The 14,899-nt window shown below is 31.7% G+C and overlaps 2 protein-coding genes and 1 pseudogene across 2 annotated transcripts; 2 read left to right on the top strand and 1 right to left on the bottom strand.

Annotated features, from left to right (window-relative positions):
• Positions 1-600: 600 nt before the first annotated feature.
• MED23 (mediator complex subunit 23) lies at positions 601-7,761 on the top strand. Its single transcript, XM_029313690.2, is given in 13 exon segments — positions 601-743; positions 894-953; positions 1,176-1,420; positions 1,512-1,644; positions 1,762-1,944; positions 2,318-2,605; positions 2,731-3,180; positions 3,182-4,877; positions 5,044-5,283; positions 5,882-6,041; positions 6,141-6,428; positions 6,695-6,901; positions 7,416-7,761. Coding segments are annotated over 12 exon segments (4,074 nt in total). The 5' UTR covers positions 601-743; positions 894-908; the 3' UTR covers positions 7,555-7,761.
• Positions 7,762-8,044: 283 nt separating this feature from the next.
• Positions 8,045-11,730, top strand: LOC114939392 (pyrimidodiazepine synthase). Its single transcript, XM_029313686.2, has 6 exons — positions 8,045-8,175; positions 10,058-10,215; positions 10,297-10,461; positions 10,536-10,668; positions 10,822-10,937; positions 11,526-11,730. Exons 1-6 carry the CDS (start codon positions 8,142-8,144, stop codon positions 11,646-11,648), a joined length of 729 nt encoding a protein of 242 aa, XP_029169519.1. The 5' UTR covers positions 8,045-8,141; the 3' UTR covers positions 11,649-11,730.
• A 1,651-nt stretch (positions 11,731-13,381) lies between these two features.
• Positions 13,382-14,857, bottom strand: LOC146722401 (protein GVQW3 pseudogene; annotated as a pseudogene).
• Positions 14,858-14,899: the final 42 nt, after the last annotated feature.

The following is a 14,899-nucleotide window of genomic DNA, read 5'->3' as shown; positions in this document are numbered from 1 at the left end:
TTTCCATTTGACAACCAATCACCTGACATTTGACGTTTCGGTTTCTTGTTGAAAGTTCCTGCTGTATTCACATTCGCGTTGTTAAAAAAATATATATGTATATATTTATATTTGTAAAGTAATACTTATAATAATATTTGTTATAATAATAAGTTATATATTATTTTTAAATATTTATATAGTTTTTAAAAAATATATATATATATATATTTATATTAAATAAACAATTATTATAATAATTTATATATAATTATAATTAAAATTTATATAATATTATAATAAATATAATTTATCACATATCATAAATATCATGGACATCAATTTCACTACTCCATCACCAAATTATAAATTTTATATATTCTTTTAAACACATATATCTATTTTTTTTAAATCCCTCATCATTATAATAATTTATATATTGTTATGTAAATTATTACATTTATTTATTTAATTTAAGACCATATTATACGTGAATATTTTAATTATAAAAGGTCGCAAACAAATCGACCAATCACAGTCGAATATTCTCAGTTCCTTGTGAGAATGCTCGATTGTGATTGGTCGATTAATATTACACAATTTTGTAGTGTAATGCAGCCTTAACGATTACGACTAACCTTTTCGATGCAATGGTGTATGTTTTGTAGGAAACTATGGTGAAAATATGAAAAGTTTAGTTTAAAAAACGATTAAAATAGTTTGCATAGTTGGAGTAGTTTTGGGTCTAGCTTATGGTGTGATTGGTAAATATATTTTAATTTTTTTAATGATGTATTAATTTTATTCTTAGTACAATATATTTAGAAGAAAAAAGAATTCATGATTTTTACTTGATATATTTATTTGATTTTTTAATATGTTACACTTACTTATTAAATTTTCTGTGATTACAGACATGTTTAGTTAAGATGAGCACTGAAACTCAGATCGCAAGCATAGTGAATGATATTTTGGTAAGTGTTGAAAAATATTTTGCTTTTACATATGTTTATTTTCTTTCTATAATATTGCTATAAAATCTTAGTTCTTGAGATCAAGAGATAATAAAAAGAAATTAATTACAATACATGATAATTTTTTATATTATATATATATATATATATATATATATATTTCTATTTATATATATTTTCTCTATTTATATATTTCTATTTATATATACTCTTATGTTTTAGAAAGTGGAGGCAATAGAGGAAGCATTTAGTTGCGTCCTCGTTCATCATCCTAACAATGAAAGCGAGAAAATAACAACATGGCAGAACGAATTAAAAGGAGTCATGACTGGATTAACAAAGGAACAACAGGAAGCTGCTGTTCGTCAGTTTCTTTCAATGGCAGCAGCTATGACTAACCATAGACGATTACAATTATTGTTATCTTTGTTACAAAATCTAGTGCAATCAAATTTTTTGCCTGCAAGGTATATTTTTAGATAAATGAAATTTTTGTCTTTGTGTTTATTTGTCTTTTTTTTTCAACACTCTTAAATCGTCTTTTGTGAATTTTTTCAGATTAGTGTGCGAGTGTATTTTGAGTTGTGATAAACTGCAATATCAGTTGGAAAATTTCTGGGTTGAATGCTTCGTTCTCATTCGACATATCATTGGTGGTGTTGACTATAAAGGAGTCAGAGAAATCATGAAAGTAGGTTTATTAATTGTTTAATTAATTATTTAATAATGCGCATGCGCAACATTTCTTGATATTCTTATAAACTGAATAAAATACTGAATACATTTTTTCTACATCTTGTTTTTACAGGGATGCAAAGAAAAAGCACAAACTATACCAGCTCGATTAGATGCATCAGTACAACCGCAGTTAAAAGCTTTAGAGAATGTTATTGAATATATTTTCGATAGAAATGCATGCTTACTGCCGAGTTATTTTATTGTCAACGAGATACAGAAAGCTTATCCTGATAGCAAAAACTGGCCTCATTGGGTAAGTAACAAAAAATAAATTTAATAATACACATTAAAATAATAAATATTGCATTTTTAAATTATATAACAATTTATGTTAAAGATTACTCGTACATTAAAGTATTCCTTGAAATATATACTCCAACAAGATAGCATAAAATGAGAATAAACTGAAATTTGAAATTATATATACATTATTAAATATTTATATTTAATTATTAAATAATTGCTTTGTAATAAGATAATAAACAGATTTATTCTTTTTATAAATAATAATAATTAGAATAAAGAGATAGAAAAAAGTTATATGAGAAACTAAATACTTCATAAAGCAAAGAAAATGGTCTTTTTCACAGCTTAGTTCTACTTATATATGTACATGTCTGTTTTAGAAGCTGGCAAAATTGCTCTCCAATTTTGTTGAAAGCTTTCGAAATACTGCACAGATGGTATCTATAGTAGGACACTCAAAGATGTTACCAGTAGTTGAACATACAGGATACGCAGATCATTTGATTAATCCATGGTTGTTGGATCCTACTACGTTGAAATTTTCTTTGAAGGGAAACCTACCTTATGATCCAGATCTACTTAAACCGCAAACAGAATTGCTTCGATACGTTCTAGAGCAACCATATAGCAGAGATATGGTTTGTTCGATGCTTGGTTTGCAAAAACAGGTAAGATTGTCGGAATGATAATATGCAAAAATAATCAAAAGACGAAAAAATTCATACTAAATTTTTCAAGTTACATGCTTAAAATTATATCTAATGGCCTTAATATATTTTTATTCGTGTGACAGCATAAGCAACGATGCATTGTCCTGGAGGAACAACTGGTAGAGCTAGTCATTTGCGCGATGGAACGAGCCGAAAATGAAACTTTGCCGGCTGAAGGAACGGACGGGACAGTCGCTAATCACTGGGTGTGGTTACACTTATCTTCTCAGCTCATCTACTTCATCCTCTTTCAATTCGCGTGCTTCCCGAGCATTGTCATGGCGATACATGATAAATTGGCAGGCCGAGACTTGAGAAAGGGCAGGGATCATCTTATGTGGGTCCTCCTGCAATTCATTTCCGGCAGCATCCAACGTAATCCATTGTCGAACTTCTTGCCTGTACTGAAATTGTACGATCTTCTGTATCCGGAGAAGGAATCCTTACCCGTCCCGGATTATACCCAGGCACTGTGCACCCACCAGATGGCCATCACGTGCATATGGATACACCTGCTGAAGAAGGCTCAGTCCTGAACCGGTCTCCAACATTCACAGACCTATACCGCACACGTTGAAGGTCCATCACGAGTTCTTGCAGCATCTAGTTATGCCGAACACGTCTCTTTGCATGGGCTCGGACTATCGCATTGCGCTCTTGTGCAACGCTTATTCGACGAATCAAGAATACTTCAGCAGACCGATGGCGGCGCTGGTGGATACCATTCTCGGTACGCAGAAGAATCAGCAGCAGCAGCCTATGCAGACCTTGCAGAACAACGCGGCGCTGGCAAATGGACCTACAACGCCGCTCTCGATGTCTATCCTGGACTCGCTGACGGTGCACTCCAAGATGAGTCTGATTCACAGTATCGTCACCCACGTGATCAAGCTGGCACAATCCAAGAGCAACATGGCGTTGGCCCCGGCCCTGGTCGAGACCTACAGCAGACTACTGGTTTACACAGAGATCGAAAGTCTCGGTATCAAGGGATTCATCAGTCAGTTACTGCCCACGGTCTTCAAATCGCAATCCTGGGGTACGCTGTACACCTTGCTGGAGATGTTCAGCTACAGAATGCATCACATCCAGCCGCATTACAGGGTCCAATTGTTGTCGCACCTTCACAGTCTGGCGGCGGTACCGCAGACCAACCAAACGCAACTTCATTTGTGTGTCGAAAGCACGGCTTTGCGACTCATAACCGGTCTAGGTTCGGCGGAAGTTCAGCCGCAACTATCTAGATTTTTGTCGGAGCCGAAGACGCTCGTGTCCGCGGAATCGGAGGAACTCAATCGGGCGTTGGTGTTGACCCTGGCGCGTTCCATGCACGTGACCGGCACAGGCGTGGACAGTCTCAGCGGCACCTGGTGCAAGGAGCTGTTGAACACCATCATGCAAAACACGCCGCATTCCTGGGCGAATCACACCCTGCAGTGCTTCCCGCCTGTGCTGAGCGAGTTCTTCCAGCAGAACAGCATAGCGAAGGAGAACAAGCAGCAGATCAACAAGGCGGTCGAGGAAGAGTACAGAAACTGGTCGTCCATGAGCAACGAGAACGACATCATCGCGCACTTTTCCGTGCCCGGGACGCCGCCGTTGTTTCTCTGCGTCCTGTGGAAGATGATCCTAAAGACCGACTGCATCAGTCCCATCGCATACAAGATCCTCGAGCGAATTGGCGCCAGAGCTCTGTCGGCCCACCTCAGAAAGTTTTGTGATTACTTGGTGTTTGAGTTCGCGAACAGCGTCGCAGGTCAGCACGTCAACAAGTGCGTCGACAGCATCAACGACATGATCTGGAAATACAACATAGTCACCATCGACAGGCTGATACTCTGTCTGGCGCTACGAACCCAGGAAGGCAATGAGGCGCAAGTGTGTTTCTTCATCATACAATTGTTGCTATTGAAGGCGGCCGAGTTTAGAAACCGACTGCAGGAGTTCGTCAAGGAGAATTCGCCGGAGCATTGGAAACAATCCAATTGGCACGAGAAGCATCTCGCCTTTCACAAAAAATTCCCGGAGAAGTTCGCGCCTGAAGGTATCATGGAGCAAACCAGTGGCGGGCCTAATCAATACCAAAGTCTACCCGTGTACTTTGGAAATGTGTGTCTCCGTTTCTTACCAGTTTTCGATATAGTAGTGCATCGTTATCTAGAGATACCACCTGTTATCAAGAGTTTGGAGATTCTGCTGGAACATTTGGGCTGTCTGTACAAATTTCATGGTGCGTCATTTAAGCTAAAACGTCATCTTTGAACAAATGTTCTTTTTCTTGCTTCTACTACTCTAATTGTAAATTATATTATATATTATATATTAAAAATATATATTACTAAATTATATTATATATTAACAATTAATTTATTTTAATTTTTATTAATAATTTTCAGATCGGCCGGTAACGTATCTTTACAACACATTGCATTATTACGAGAGAAAATTGCGGGATCGACCGTTGCTGAAACGTCGATTGGTGTCCGCCGTTTTAGGATCGTTGCGCGAGATCAGAGCACCCGGATGGGCCCTTTCCGAGGCTTATCAGAAATATATGACGCGCGCATACGACGACGCGGTGCAATGGATACCAGAATTAGATTATTACATTCGCCTTGTACAAAGGATTGTGGAAAGTAAAGCAGATAAAACAAATAATTTAATTTTTATTTTATTTTATTTTATTATTGATTATTAAACTAGAAAGTAAGAAGCTCCTTGTATTTACAGTTTTGAAATTTGTATTTTTTTTTTTTTAAGATTAAAATGAATCAAAAGTATTAATAACATGAATTTTCTTTATGAAAGGACTTCACACCAAATACATAGGATTTTAATTTTTGGCTGCTTTTTTATTCATATGCTGTAGCTGATGACTTGCTGAATAAAAGATGTAGTAGCTTCAAAGCTAAATATTGGATAGTTATTGAGTTACAGCCAGGCAACTCACAGAGCCCGAGTTTTTTATGTTTAACTGGCTAAACCAGTAACTTAGTCTATTATTTAGCTTTGAATCTATTACATTTTTTTGTTCGGCAGATTATAAGCTACAATATATGGGATAAACCAGCTGATCTTACCAAGATTCAATTTTATATGATTAGTACAAAATTTTTGATCCTATATAAAATCCTGAAATTTGGTGTGGAGTTCTTTTTTCTTTAATACAGATGAAATTAAATGGATAGATATAAAAAAAAAACTTATTTTAATGGAGGATTATATATGTTGTAGCAATGTCTGGCACGGCTCATTTTCCTGCTACTGATTGGAGATTCAACGAATTTCCAAATCCAGCTGCACACGCATTATATGTGACCTGTGTAGAATTGATGGCTCTTCCGGTTGCTGCAAATTTAGTAGCTAATTCTTTACTGGACGTTGTCGCTAAAGGGTACTATTTCTTACAATAATATTACTGTATCTCAATGAAATTACAAATTACAGAATATATTTCATAATTTTATCTATTATATTTTTATTCTATACATAGATATACCGTTGTGCCATCAGATGAGATACATTTGTGGATAAATTGCATCGGTTTGCTGTTAGCAGCACTGCCAGAATGTTATTGGTCAGCATTGCATGATCGTTTAGTGGAGACTATCAGCAGTCCCGGTTTGGTTAATTGGCAATACAACAACCTGACGCCATTTCAAATGTTCAATTTCAACACTACACATAACAGCTTACTAGAAAATAAATACAGTTACATGCTCGCATTGGCACATTCAGTATGGCATCATGCAGGCGTAGGACAGATCACCACGATGCCTCAGTAAGTACTAATTTCATATACATAATGAACAAGTTTCATACTTTTATTGTTTTATATATATATTTCAATTATTTTTAATATTATTTATATTTTAATTATTTTTATTTCATTATTAATTTAATTATTTTTATTGACTTTTATATAATTTTTCATTTATTATTTAATTTTTAGAAATGGAAATTCTATTACAGCATTATTTACATTCATTATATTCGCGTATGCTTATTATATTATGCCTAAATAAAAAAATATTTTCTTTTTTACAGATTTATCAAAGAGAAACTGCAGCCAGTTGTGACTAGCGAAGAACAATTAATTTATGCTTGCCATTTGATTGGACCTACATTAGCAAGATTTAATGCCGAACGGCCACATTGTGTAGTTGAACTCACCGTTTCTCTGTACGAGATGTTGGAACGAGTCGACCATACTCAAAAACATTTGAATTATATGGATCCAATTTGTGATTTATTGTATCCTTTACATATATATACATGTATATAAACATTAGGAAATATTAGGATACTATATATATATTTTTTTTTTTAATTTTAAATTCAACTTTGTGTTTAATATATATTAGGAAACTACATCAGCATATCTTCCAATTGAAATTTTTTAGATTATTTTTAATTTTTTAAATTAAAATTTACTATATATGGCGTATTGTATCATTCTAACTCTTTTTAGTCCGAAATATTAATTTTGAAATTTAAACATTTAACAAGTTTGGTCAAATATCTTTATTATTTATTTTTCATCTGATTTAATTAAAAGATTCTAAAAGATACCTGTAAAATAGTGTGTGCTTAACAGCATTGTATATAAAATTAAAGTTAAATTAAATTAAAAATAATTATAAAATTACACTTGGAAGATATCAAACCTTGTTTTCTAATATTTTTATTATCAGTTCAAATATTTTTTTAAAGATCAAATTAATATATATCTTTTTCATTCATGTATCTTCCTTAATGATTACTATAGATATCACATCAAGTACATGTTTGTTGGTGATATGATGAAGAACGAAGTGGAATGTATAATACGAAGACTTAGGCCTGCATTGCAGATGAGGCTGCGTTTCATTACTCACATAAATATAGAGAAAATTCATACATCTTGAGACACAATTGTTCCCACAACAACGGGAATAACGTCGTGACGTGTTTAATTGATTTTCCAGATTGAATATATCAATCCGGTCATTCCAAAGTAGAATTATATTAATGCGAAATATAAAATAAGTATAAGAAATGTATATTATTTTATGAAATCTTGATATATAATCGATTGTGTACGCAAAAAAATAAAATGTGTGCTTGACTATTAACTATTTTTCTATTTTTTCTTTTCTTTCAACAATGTAATTTTCATTTATTTATAGATTCTTTTTAGCTAAACTTCGTTTTTCCTATCATTTATTTTTCAGAGTTTATCTCTTTAAATATATATCAATTATTTATATATATATATATATATATATATATATATATATAGAGAGAGAGAGAGAGAGAGAGAGAGAGCTGTATGATTATAAAAAAATAATCATTTATTTTAAAATTAAAAAAAAAGCTTTGCATGTGTCATATGTGCCTATATAGAGAGATGGCGCCCAAATCGTAAGTGAAAATTTTCGTCGAATTCCAAAATTCGGCGAGCTCAATATATTACGAGAGAGACCTAAAATCAATCAATCAAAAAATTATTTAAATGAGTTCTTCCAATTCCTCGCATTTGGCAAATGGTAAGTCTATCTTTTTGACAATCGAGATAGAATATCTCCTTTAACGTAGAATATGTTATTTACAAAATTGACAGCACCTGTCAAATATGTGTCACATTTTTGATAGGGCTTTCCAGCTTTCAACACTCATCCAGGTCTGCAACAACCCTCTTTATTATAGATTTAGCATTTATATCTTTGTCATGGTTGTGATTGAAGTGTGTTTTATCAGATTCGCTTCACAGCAATCACTTTTCAATGTCAATTGTTTAATCCAAAGATTTGACAATTCTTTTCTCATGGAATGAAAACTTAAGAATTAAACATGCAAAACAGTTTATATTGACATTACACTCAAATTTGTCAATCATCTCAATTCTTGTTGAGAAAAGACACGAGTGTGATGTTGAGAGATATGTTTACATTAAAAAGTTGCATTAGTTACATTAAGGAAAATAATTCTTTGAATTCGTATTCAATGCACTGAGAAAAATTAATAAGATATCCTCACACTTTTTTTTAGCTTCTTGGTGGAATGAGGAGTGTGAGGAGGTAGCAGATGAGAAAAGAAAAGCACAACGTAACTTTAAAAAAAAAATTAACTTATGACAATTACTTGGAATTGAAGAGCGCAGAAGCTGCTGCAAAGCGTACTTTTAGAAAGGCCAAAAAGAAACAACAAGGTTTGAAATTTTTCTGCAGTTCTCTCATACTTAGAGTAACCCTGTTTCATATATTTGGAAAACAGATACTGCAGATATTTGATCCGTCTTTGATCAAATCATGAAATTTCAGCAAATATCAAAAATATGGACTCTATACCCTTTCCAATATTATATAAATTTTTCAAAGCATATATATATGTGAAAACTTTAAAAATTATTTTATTTGGAAAGAAATGAAATCTGTTATTAGGTCAGCCAAGAGCAAGTCTTCTCCTAGGATTGTGATTAGATAGATTGCGAGATTATCTCTTTGCTGCCAGATTCATCTTATCACTATTTAACATTTTTATTATATAATATATTAGGATCAGGATGAATTTCTTGAACCTTGGTATTCTTTTCTGATATTTGATCACAAAATATCTCAGAAAAATTCCAATCGATATTTCTCATTTCTTGTTCTTTAAATCATCATGATATCTCAGATATTCTTATTAGAGATGTATAATAAATTCAGTAATCAATATTATATGTATTTATCTGTGGATCTTGATCTGTGGATAATTCTCAATATTTTTATGAATTCAAATAGGCTCTCTCTCTCTTTTCTCCTAAAATATATATTTATCTCATCTTCTAAATATACAAAATAAAAAAGGATTGTGATATTTAAAGCTCTTCCTTTATTTTATTTCGATCAAAATACATTCATATTTCTTGATACAAAGTTTACATCTGCAGTGGTGGATGAAACAAAAAAATCTCCAGTTCTTCAGCTGACTTTTCTCTTATTTAAATATCTTATGGAGGATCATAAAATATCTTACATAATTTTTTTTTTTAAATAGGAAACAGGACACTTTATGAGATTTGCAGTCTATTCTCTCTCTCTCTCTCTCTTTCTCTCTCTCTCTCTTTCTCTCTCTCTCTCTGCAAATTTTATTAAGGACTTCTTCATATGCTTCTATATCCATTGCAATTTAGCTTCCACAAATTTCGTTAGAAAACAAAATTATATCTTGCACGAGGACAAACTCGCTATCTCTGAGGAATAAAAAGAGATTAAAATTGTATGGATTTGGTGGAATAGTTTTCTTGTCCATATAGTCACTAACAAGTTATAAAACTTCGAGTTATTTATTAATGAAGAAAGGAAAAGAGAAGAAGAAGAAGAAGAAGAGAAATCATATAACAAAGAATATTACGTATATTGAATTCTCTCCTAATTTTTGTTTCAGGCTCCAAAAAGCCAGAGGAAGTAAAGGATCAAGCACGTTTGTACAGTATGAAATATTGTCCTTTTGCTCACAGAATACGACTCATACTTACTCTAAAACAGATTCCTCATGACATTGTCAATATCAACTTGCAGAATAAGCCGGACTGGTACTTCCAGGTATGAATCAAGTCATTTTTAACTGGTAAATGTAGTTTGTCTTTTTTTTATTATGTGTACAAAGATAATTTCGTTTTATAGATTCACCCAGAGGGCAAAGTACCGGCTTTTATAGATGCAGATAGAACAGTAGTAACAGACTCTGTTGAAATAGCAAACTACTTGAATCAAAAATATCCTGTGCCTCCTTTATACAACGATGAATCAAAAAGTCATGATTTAGAGTTATTAGATAATTTTTCTAAGGTATTTTAATAACGACATTAATTTTTTTTTAAGAATAAGTAAAACCTTTTTATAATTAGTGTTGTTTTACCTAGATTATAGATATTTTTTCGAATTGCATACACGACAAGGATAAGAGACCATTTGAAGTGATTCTAATTGAGACGATGGACAATTTACAAGAATTTGAAGAAGAGCTTGGTATACGTAAAACACCATTTTTTGGAGGTTTGTCTTTTTATTTTTTTTTTTTTGATCATCTCTTTTATTTAATCATATTTTCTTTATTACTTGTTTAACTCTAAGCAACCAGTAAATTTATGTCTTATAAATTATTTATTTTTACATTTTTAATTTTTTTATTTTATAAAATACTTTTAGGAAATAATCCTGGTATGTTGGATATTTTAATGTGGCCCTGGTTTGAACGTGCAAAGGCTCTGACTATACTTTACAAACAGCGTGCAAGTCTTGACAAGGAGAGATTTCCTAATCTTGTAAGTATACAATATTTAATAATTATTTATATTTATTAGTTTGATTAACATTTACTACAGTTTGATTTTGAAGACTTACTCATAGCACAGGCAACAATTTTCTCAAGATTTATTTTTTTCACGTCATCTAATATTATATGTAATTTTTATATTTTTATGAAAATTTTATATCAAAATATATCAATTTTTTCAAAAATATTTTTACATATAATATATTTATATTATATATTATTCATATGTTCTTTTTTAAATATATTAATTTATTTAAAAAATTTATATAGATTATTTTATATGAAAATTAATTGTTATAATGTTATTAAATAATTTTTATGAAACTACTAATAATTTGTATAATTTAATAAGTAATTGTCTAAATAATAAATTTATTAATTAAAAATTCGTTTTTTTTACATTAAATCTTAAACACTAGTATATATACATATATATATATAGTGTTATATATATATATATCTATGTATCTATATTATATATATATATATGAATTACAATTTAACATATACCTCTAACACAAAATTACATTAATGAACTTTTTATTTAAGAAAATTAATTATCTATCACTGATTTCAGATGGATTGGTTAGATGAAATGAAAAATCAGTGGTTTGTCGAGGAACACAAATGCTCGTATGAAAAGTTTGCCAAATTTATAGAAGCTTCAAAAGCAGGAAACGCTGATTACGACAATATTTAAACATATTTACGTAATATATCGTAAAATGCCGCAGGAATAAACAGAATTGCTTAATTGACATAATAACATGACAGTATTAACATTCCAATACTATTAACATTGATATAAAAATAGTATTAACATAGAATACTCTTCCTTATCACATTTGGTGTGTTCAATTTTATATATTTACTACTTAATAATTAATACTTAATATTTTTATACTCTCTCTTATTTTTTTAAATATATTACACTGTGCATGTGTAGCAACCGCTTCTTATAATTTATTTATAACTATTATAATACAAAATAGCTTATACAATGCGCTCTAATTTAAATAAAGTAATTTAATATTAAATGTAATTAAATATGATACTAATTAATTAATTAAATATCATACACTATTTAATATCATACGCATTTTAACAAGGTACTAATATTATAATTATTACATTACTGTATTATTATAATTATTGCAAACGTTATTAATGTAAAGTGCGCGAATTATAGCATTTATAAGACGCATTGATCCCTCACTATTAATTTTTTTTCAATAATAAAGTTTAACAGTAATGAATTTTTGATGTATATAAATTTGTCCTTGATGTATATAAATATACATTTTTTTTCCTACAATACAGCGCTGTTTTAAATAATAATATATATAGGTTTTTTGAAGAGTTAAAATTCATAAATAATAATATAAATTAAATAATAAAATTAATTGAATTTTATTTTCTACTGCGCGTAGAATTTGATGCATGTATTTCAAAATTATTCTATGTTAAACAATTTATTAATTATGAAAAATTCATTGCTTCGATTATTTTGGCTTTTTTACTAAAGGGAATAAATGAAAATGATTTGCAATTTTCTCTCTCTTAGAGACAAATATATCCATATATAACCAATAATATTTTGTCTTTAAATAAAGCGGATTTGAGATTAATTCGATCCGAAATCGATCAATGACGTCACTGACCAATCACAACCGCTTCTCTAAGAATAAACGGCTGTGATTGGTCAAACACGTCATTCATCGATCTCGAATCGATCCAACTGCTTTATTCGATAACGCTACAAGTCTTTATTACATATTGTGTATCTTTCACGTATTATTGCAGTGTCAAAAAGTGAATCTCAAACAAAAACTTATCACGAGTGTTTTTCATACAGTATATATCAGTTCGTCTGTGATTAAAACGTGTACAATTAAATCTGCTTTTCGTGTGTTTAGAATCGAAAAATCCTCTCTGACATTTCAATAGATATATCTTCCTAATCAAAAAGTATCGGAAAAAGGTTGTTGCACAATCATTGCCAGGTATGTTGCATATATATTGTTTGTTTATAATATAGTATCATCGATATCATATATATATATATATTATATATATATATATATATATATATATATATATATATATACGAGGTGTGTTCAAAAAGTATCGCGAATTTTGTGTTTTTTCAAAAATTATTTATTTATTCATGAATATCTATTTTGTCCCCTTCAAAGTAATCCCCACCAGATATTATACACTTGTGCCAACGTTTTTTCCAATCCTCGAAGCACTTCAAAAAATCATTTTTTGTGATCTTGTTCAGCTCCTCCTTCGATGCCGTCTTTATCTCCTCAATCGTAGCGTAGCGTCGTCCTTTCATGGGCCTCTTCAGTTTCGGGAACAAGAAAAAGTCACAGGGGGCCAGATCTGGGGAATACGCGGCATTATTAGTGTGTTGTTTTTGGCCAAAAATTCGCGCACAAGCAACGATGTGTGAGCAGGGGCGTTATCATGGTGCAAAAGCCAATTTTTGTTCTTCCACAAATCCGGGCGTTTCTGGCGGATTGCTTCGCGCAATTTGCACATAACTTGCAGGTAATATTCCTTATTGACCGTTCTACCCTGTGGCAAGAACTCATGATGCACCACGCCCCTGCAATCGAAAAAAACTGTAAGCAAAACCTTCACATTTGACCGAACTTGGCGCGCTTTTTTCGGTCTTGGCTCGTGCGGCAGCTTCTATTGGGATGATTGAGCTTTGGTTTCCACGTCATAACCATAAACCCATAATTCGTCACCAGTTATGACCCTCTGGAGCAAATTTGGGTAGTCGCGGACAGAGTCCAACATCTCCTGAGCAATGTTAATGCGATGCTGTTTTTGGTCGAAATTGAGCAATTTTGGTACGAATTTCGCGGCGACCCGTGTCATGCCCAAATCATAGGTAAAAATCGAATGGCACGAGCCAATCGATATGTTTAGGTCCTCAGCAACTTCTCTAACGGTGATTCGACGATTGACCAATACTATTTTTTTCACTTCATCAATGTTTTCGTCTGTTGTTGACGTGCTCGGACGTCCGGCACGCTCTTCGTCGTTCACATCTTCTCGGCCCTCGGAAAACATTTTGTACCACCGATAAACGTTGCTTCGGTCCAAGGTAGCTTCACCATATGCCACAGTCAACATTCGGAATGCGTCCGCGCACTTAATTTTGTTTTTCACACAAAATTTGATACAGATTCTTTGATCCATTTTTTGGAATAGGCAAAAATCTAAGACGAGCTAAAACACGTGCAAGCAAAGCAGCTGTCAAAAATTAACTGAACATTCAAAATGGCCGTACTTGTCGGCATAAATGAAAAACATGAGTACCAACATAACGCCACAAAAAAATCGAAAATCGAATATACGTGACCCGCGGAAATTTAAAATTCGCGATACTTTTTGAACACACCTCGTATATATCTCCAAGTAGCAAATAACTGACGTCATTAAACGTCAGAATGACGTGATTTTGACGTTTAATAACGTCATTCGACATATGCTTGCTACTTATTGGGTATTTTTTGCATATCGTAATAAAAATAAAATAATATATTATATTAAAAATAATACTGTCGTTGGTATAATTTTCTATGCATATATTTGATTTGATTAATTATTAAGTATACTCGTCGCGATCATGCGTTAATGACGTCAGAGGCGAGAAAATGCACGCAAGAATTTTTCATATATGTTTTCTCGCCTCTGACGTCACAATTTCAACATGATTAGTGATTCGAGGATCTAGGAGCCTTATAATATTAAAAAAAATTTTTTTTTGACATTTTGACGTTTGAAAATGACATCTTATAGAAATGATTCATATATATTTTTTTTCCATTGTGTCTACCTATTTATATATATATATATATATATATATATATATATCAAATATTTTAATATGTTAAATCTACAATTAAATTTTTACCAAAAAAAGCATATTAA

This window comes from Nylanderia fulva, unplaced genomic scaffold (genome assembly GCF_048542155.1).
Source record: "Nylanderia fulva isolate GAGA-0341 unplaced genomic scaffold, ASM4854215v1 Scaffold32, whole genome shotgun sequence".
In the NCBI taxonomy this organism is placed as follows: domain Eukaryota; kingdom Metazoa; phylum Arthropoda; class Insecta; order Hymenoptera; family Formicidae; genus Nylanderia; species Nylanderia fulva.
This window is presented reverse-complemented; position numbering and strand designations above follow the sequence as displayed.

Coding starts and splice junctions, on each gene's coding strand:
- LOC114939392 (XM_029313686.2), top strand. CDS start 8,142: ATGAGTTCTTCCAATTCCTCGCATTTGGCAAATG. Junction 8,176..10,057: donor TTCCTCGCATTTGGCAAATG/GTAAGTCTATCT, acceptor TTTTTGTTTCAG/GCTCCAAAAAGCCAGAGGAA. Junction 10,669..10,821: donor TAAAACACCATTTTTTGGAG/GTTTGTCTTTTT, acceptor AAATACTTTTAG/GAAATAATCCTGGTATGTTG.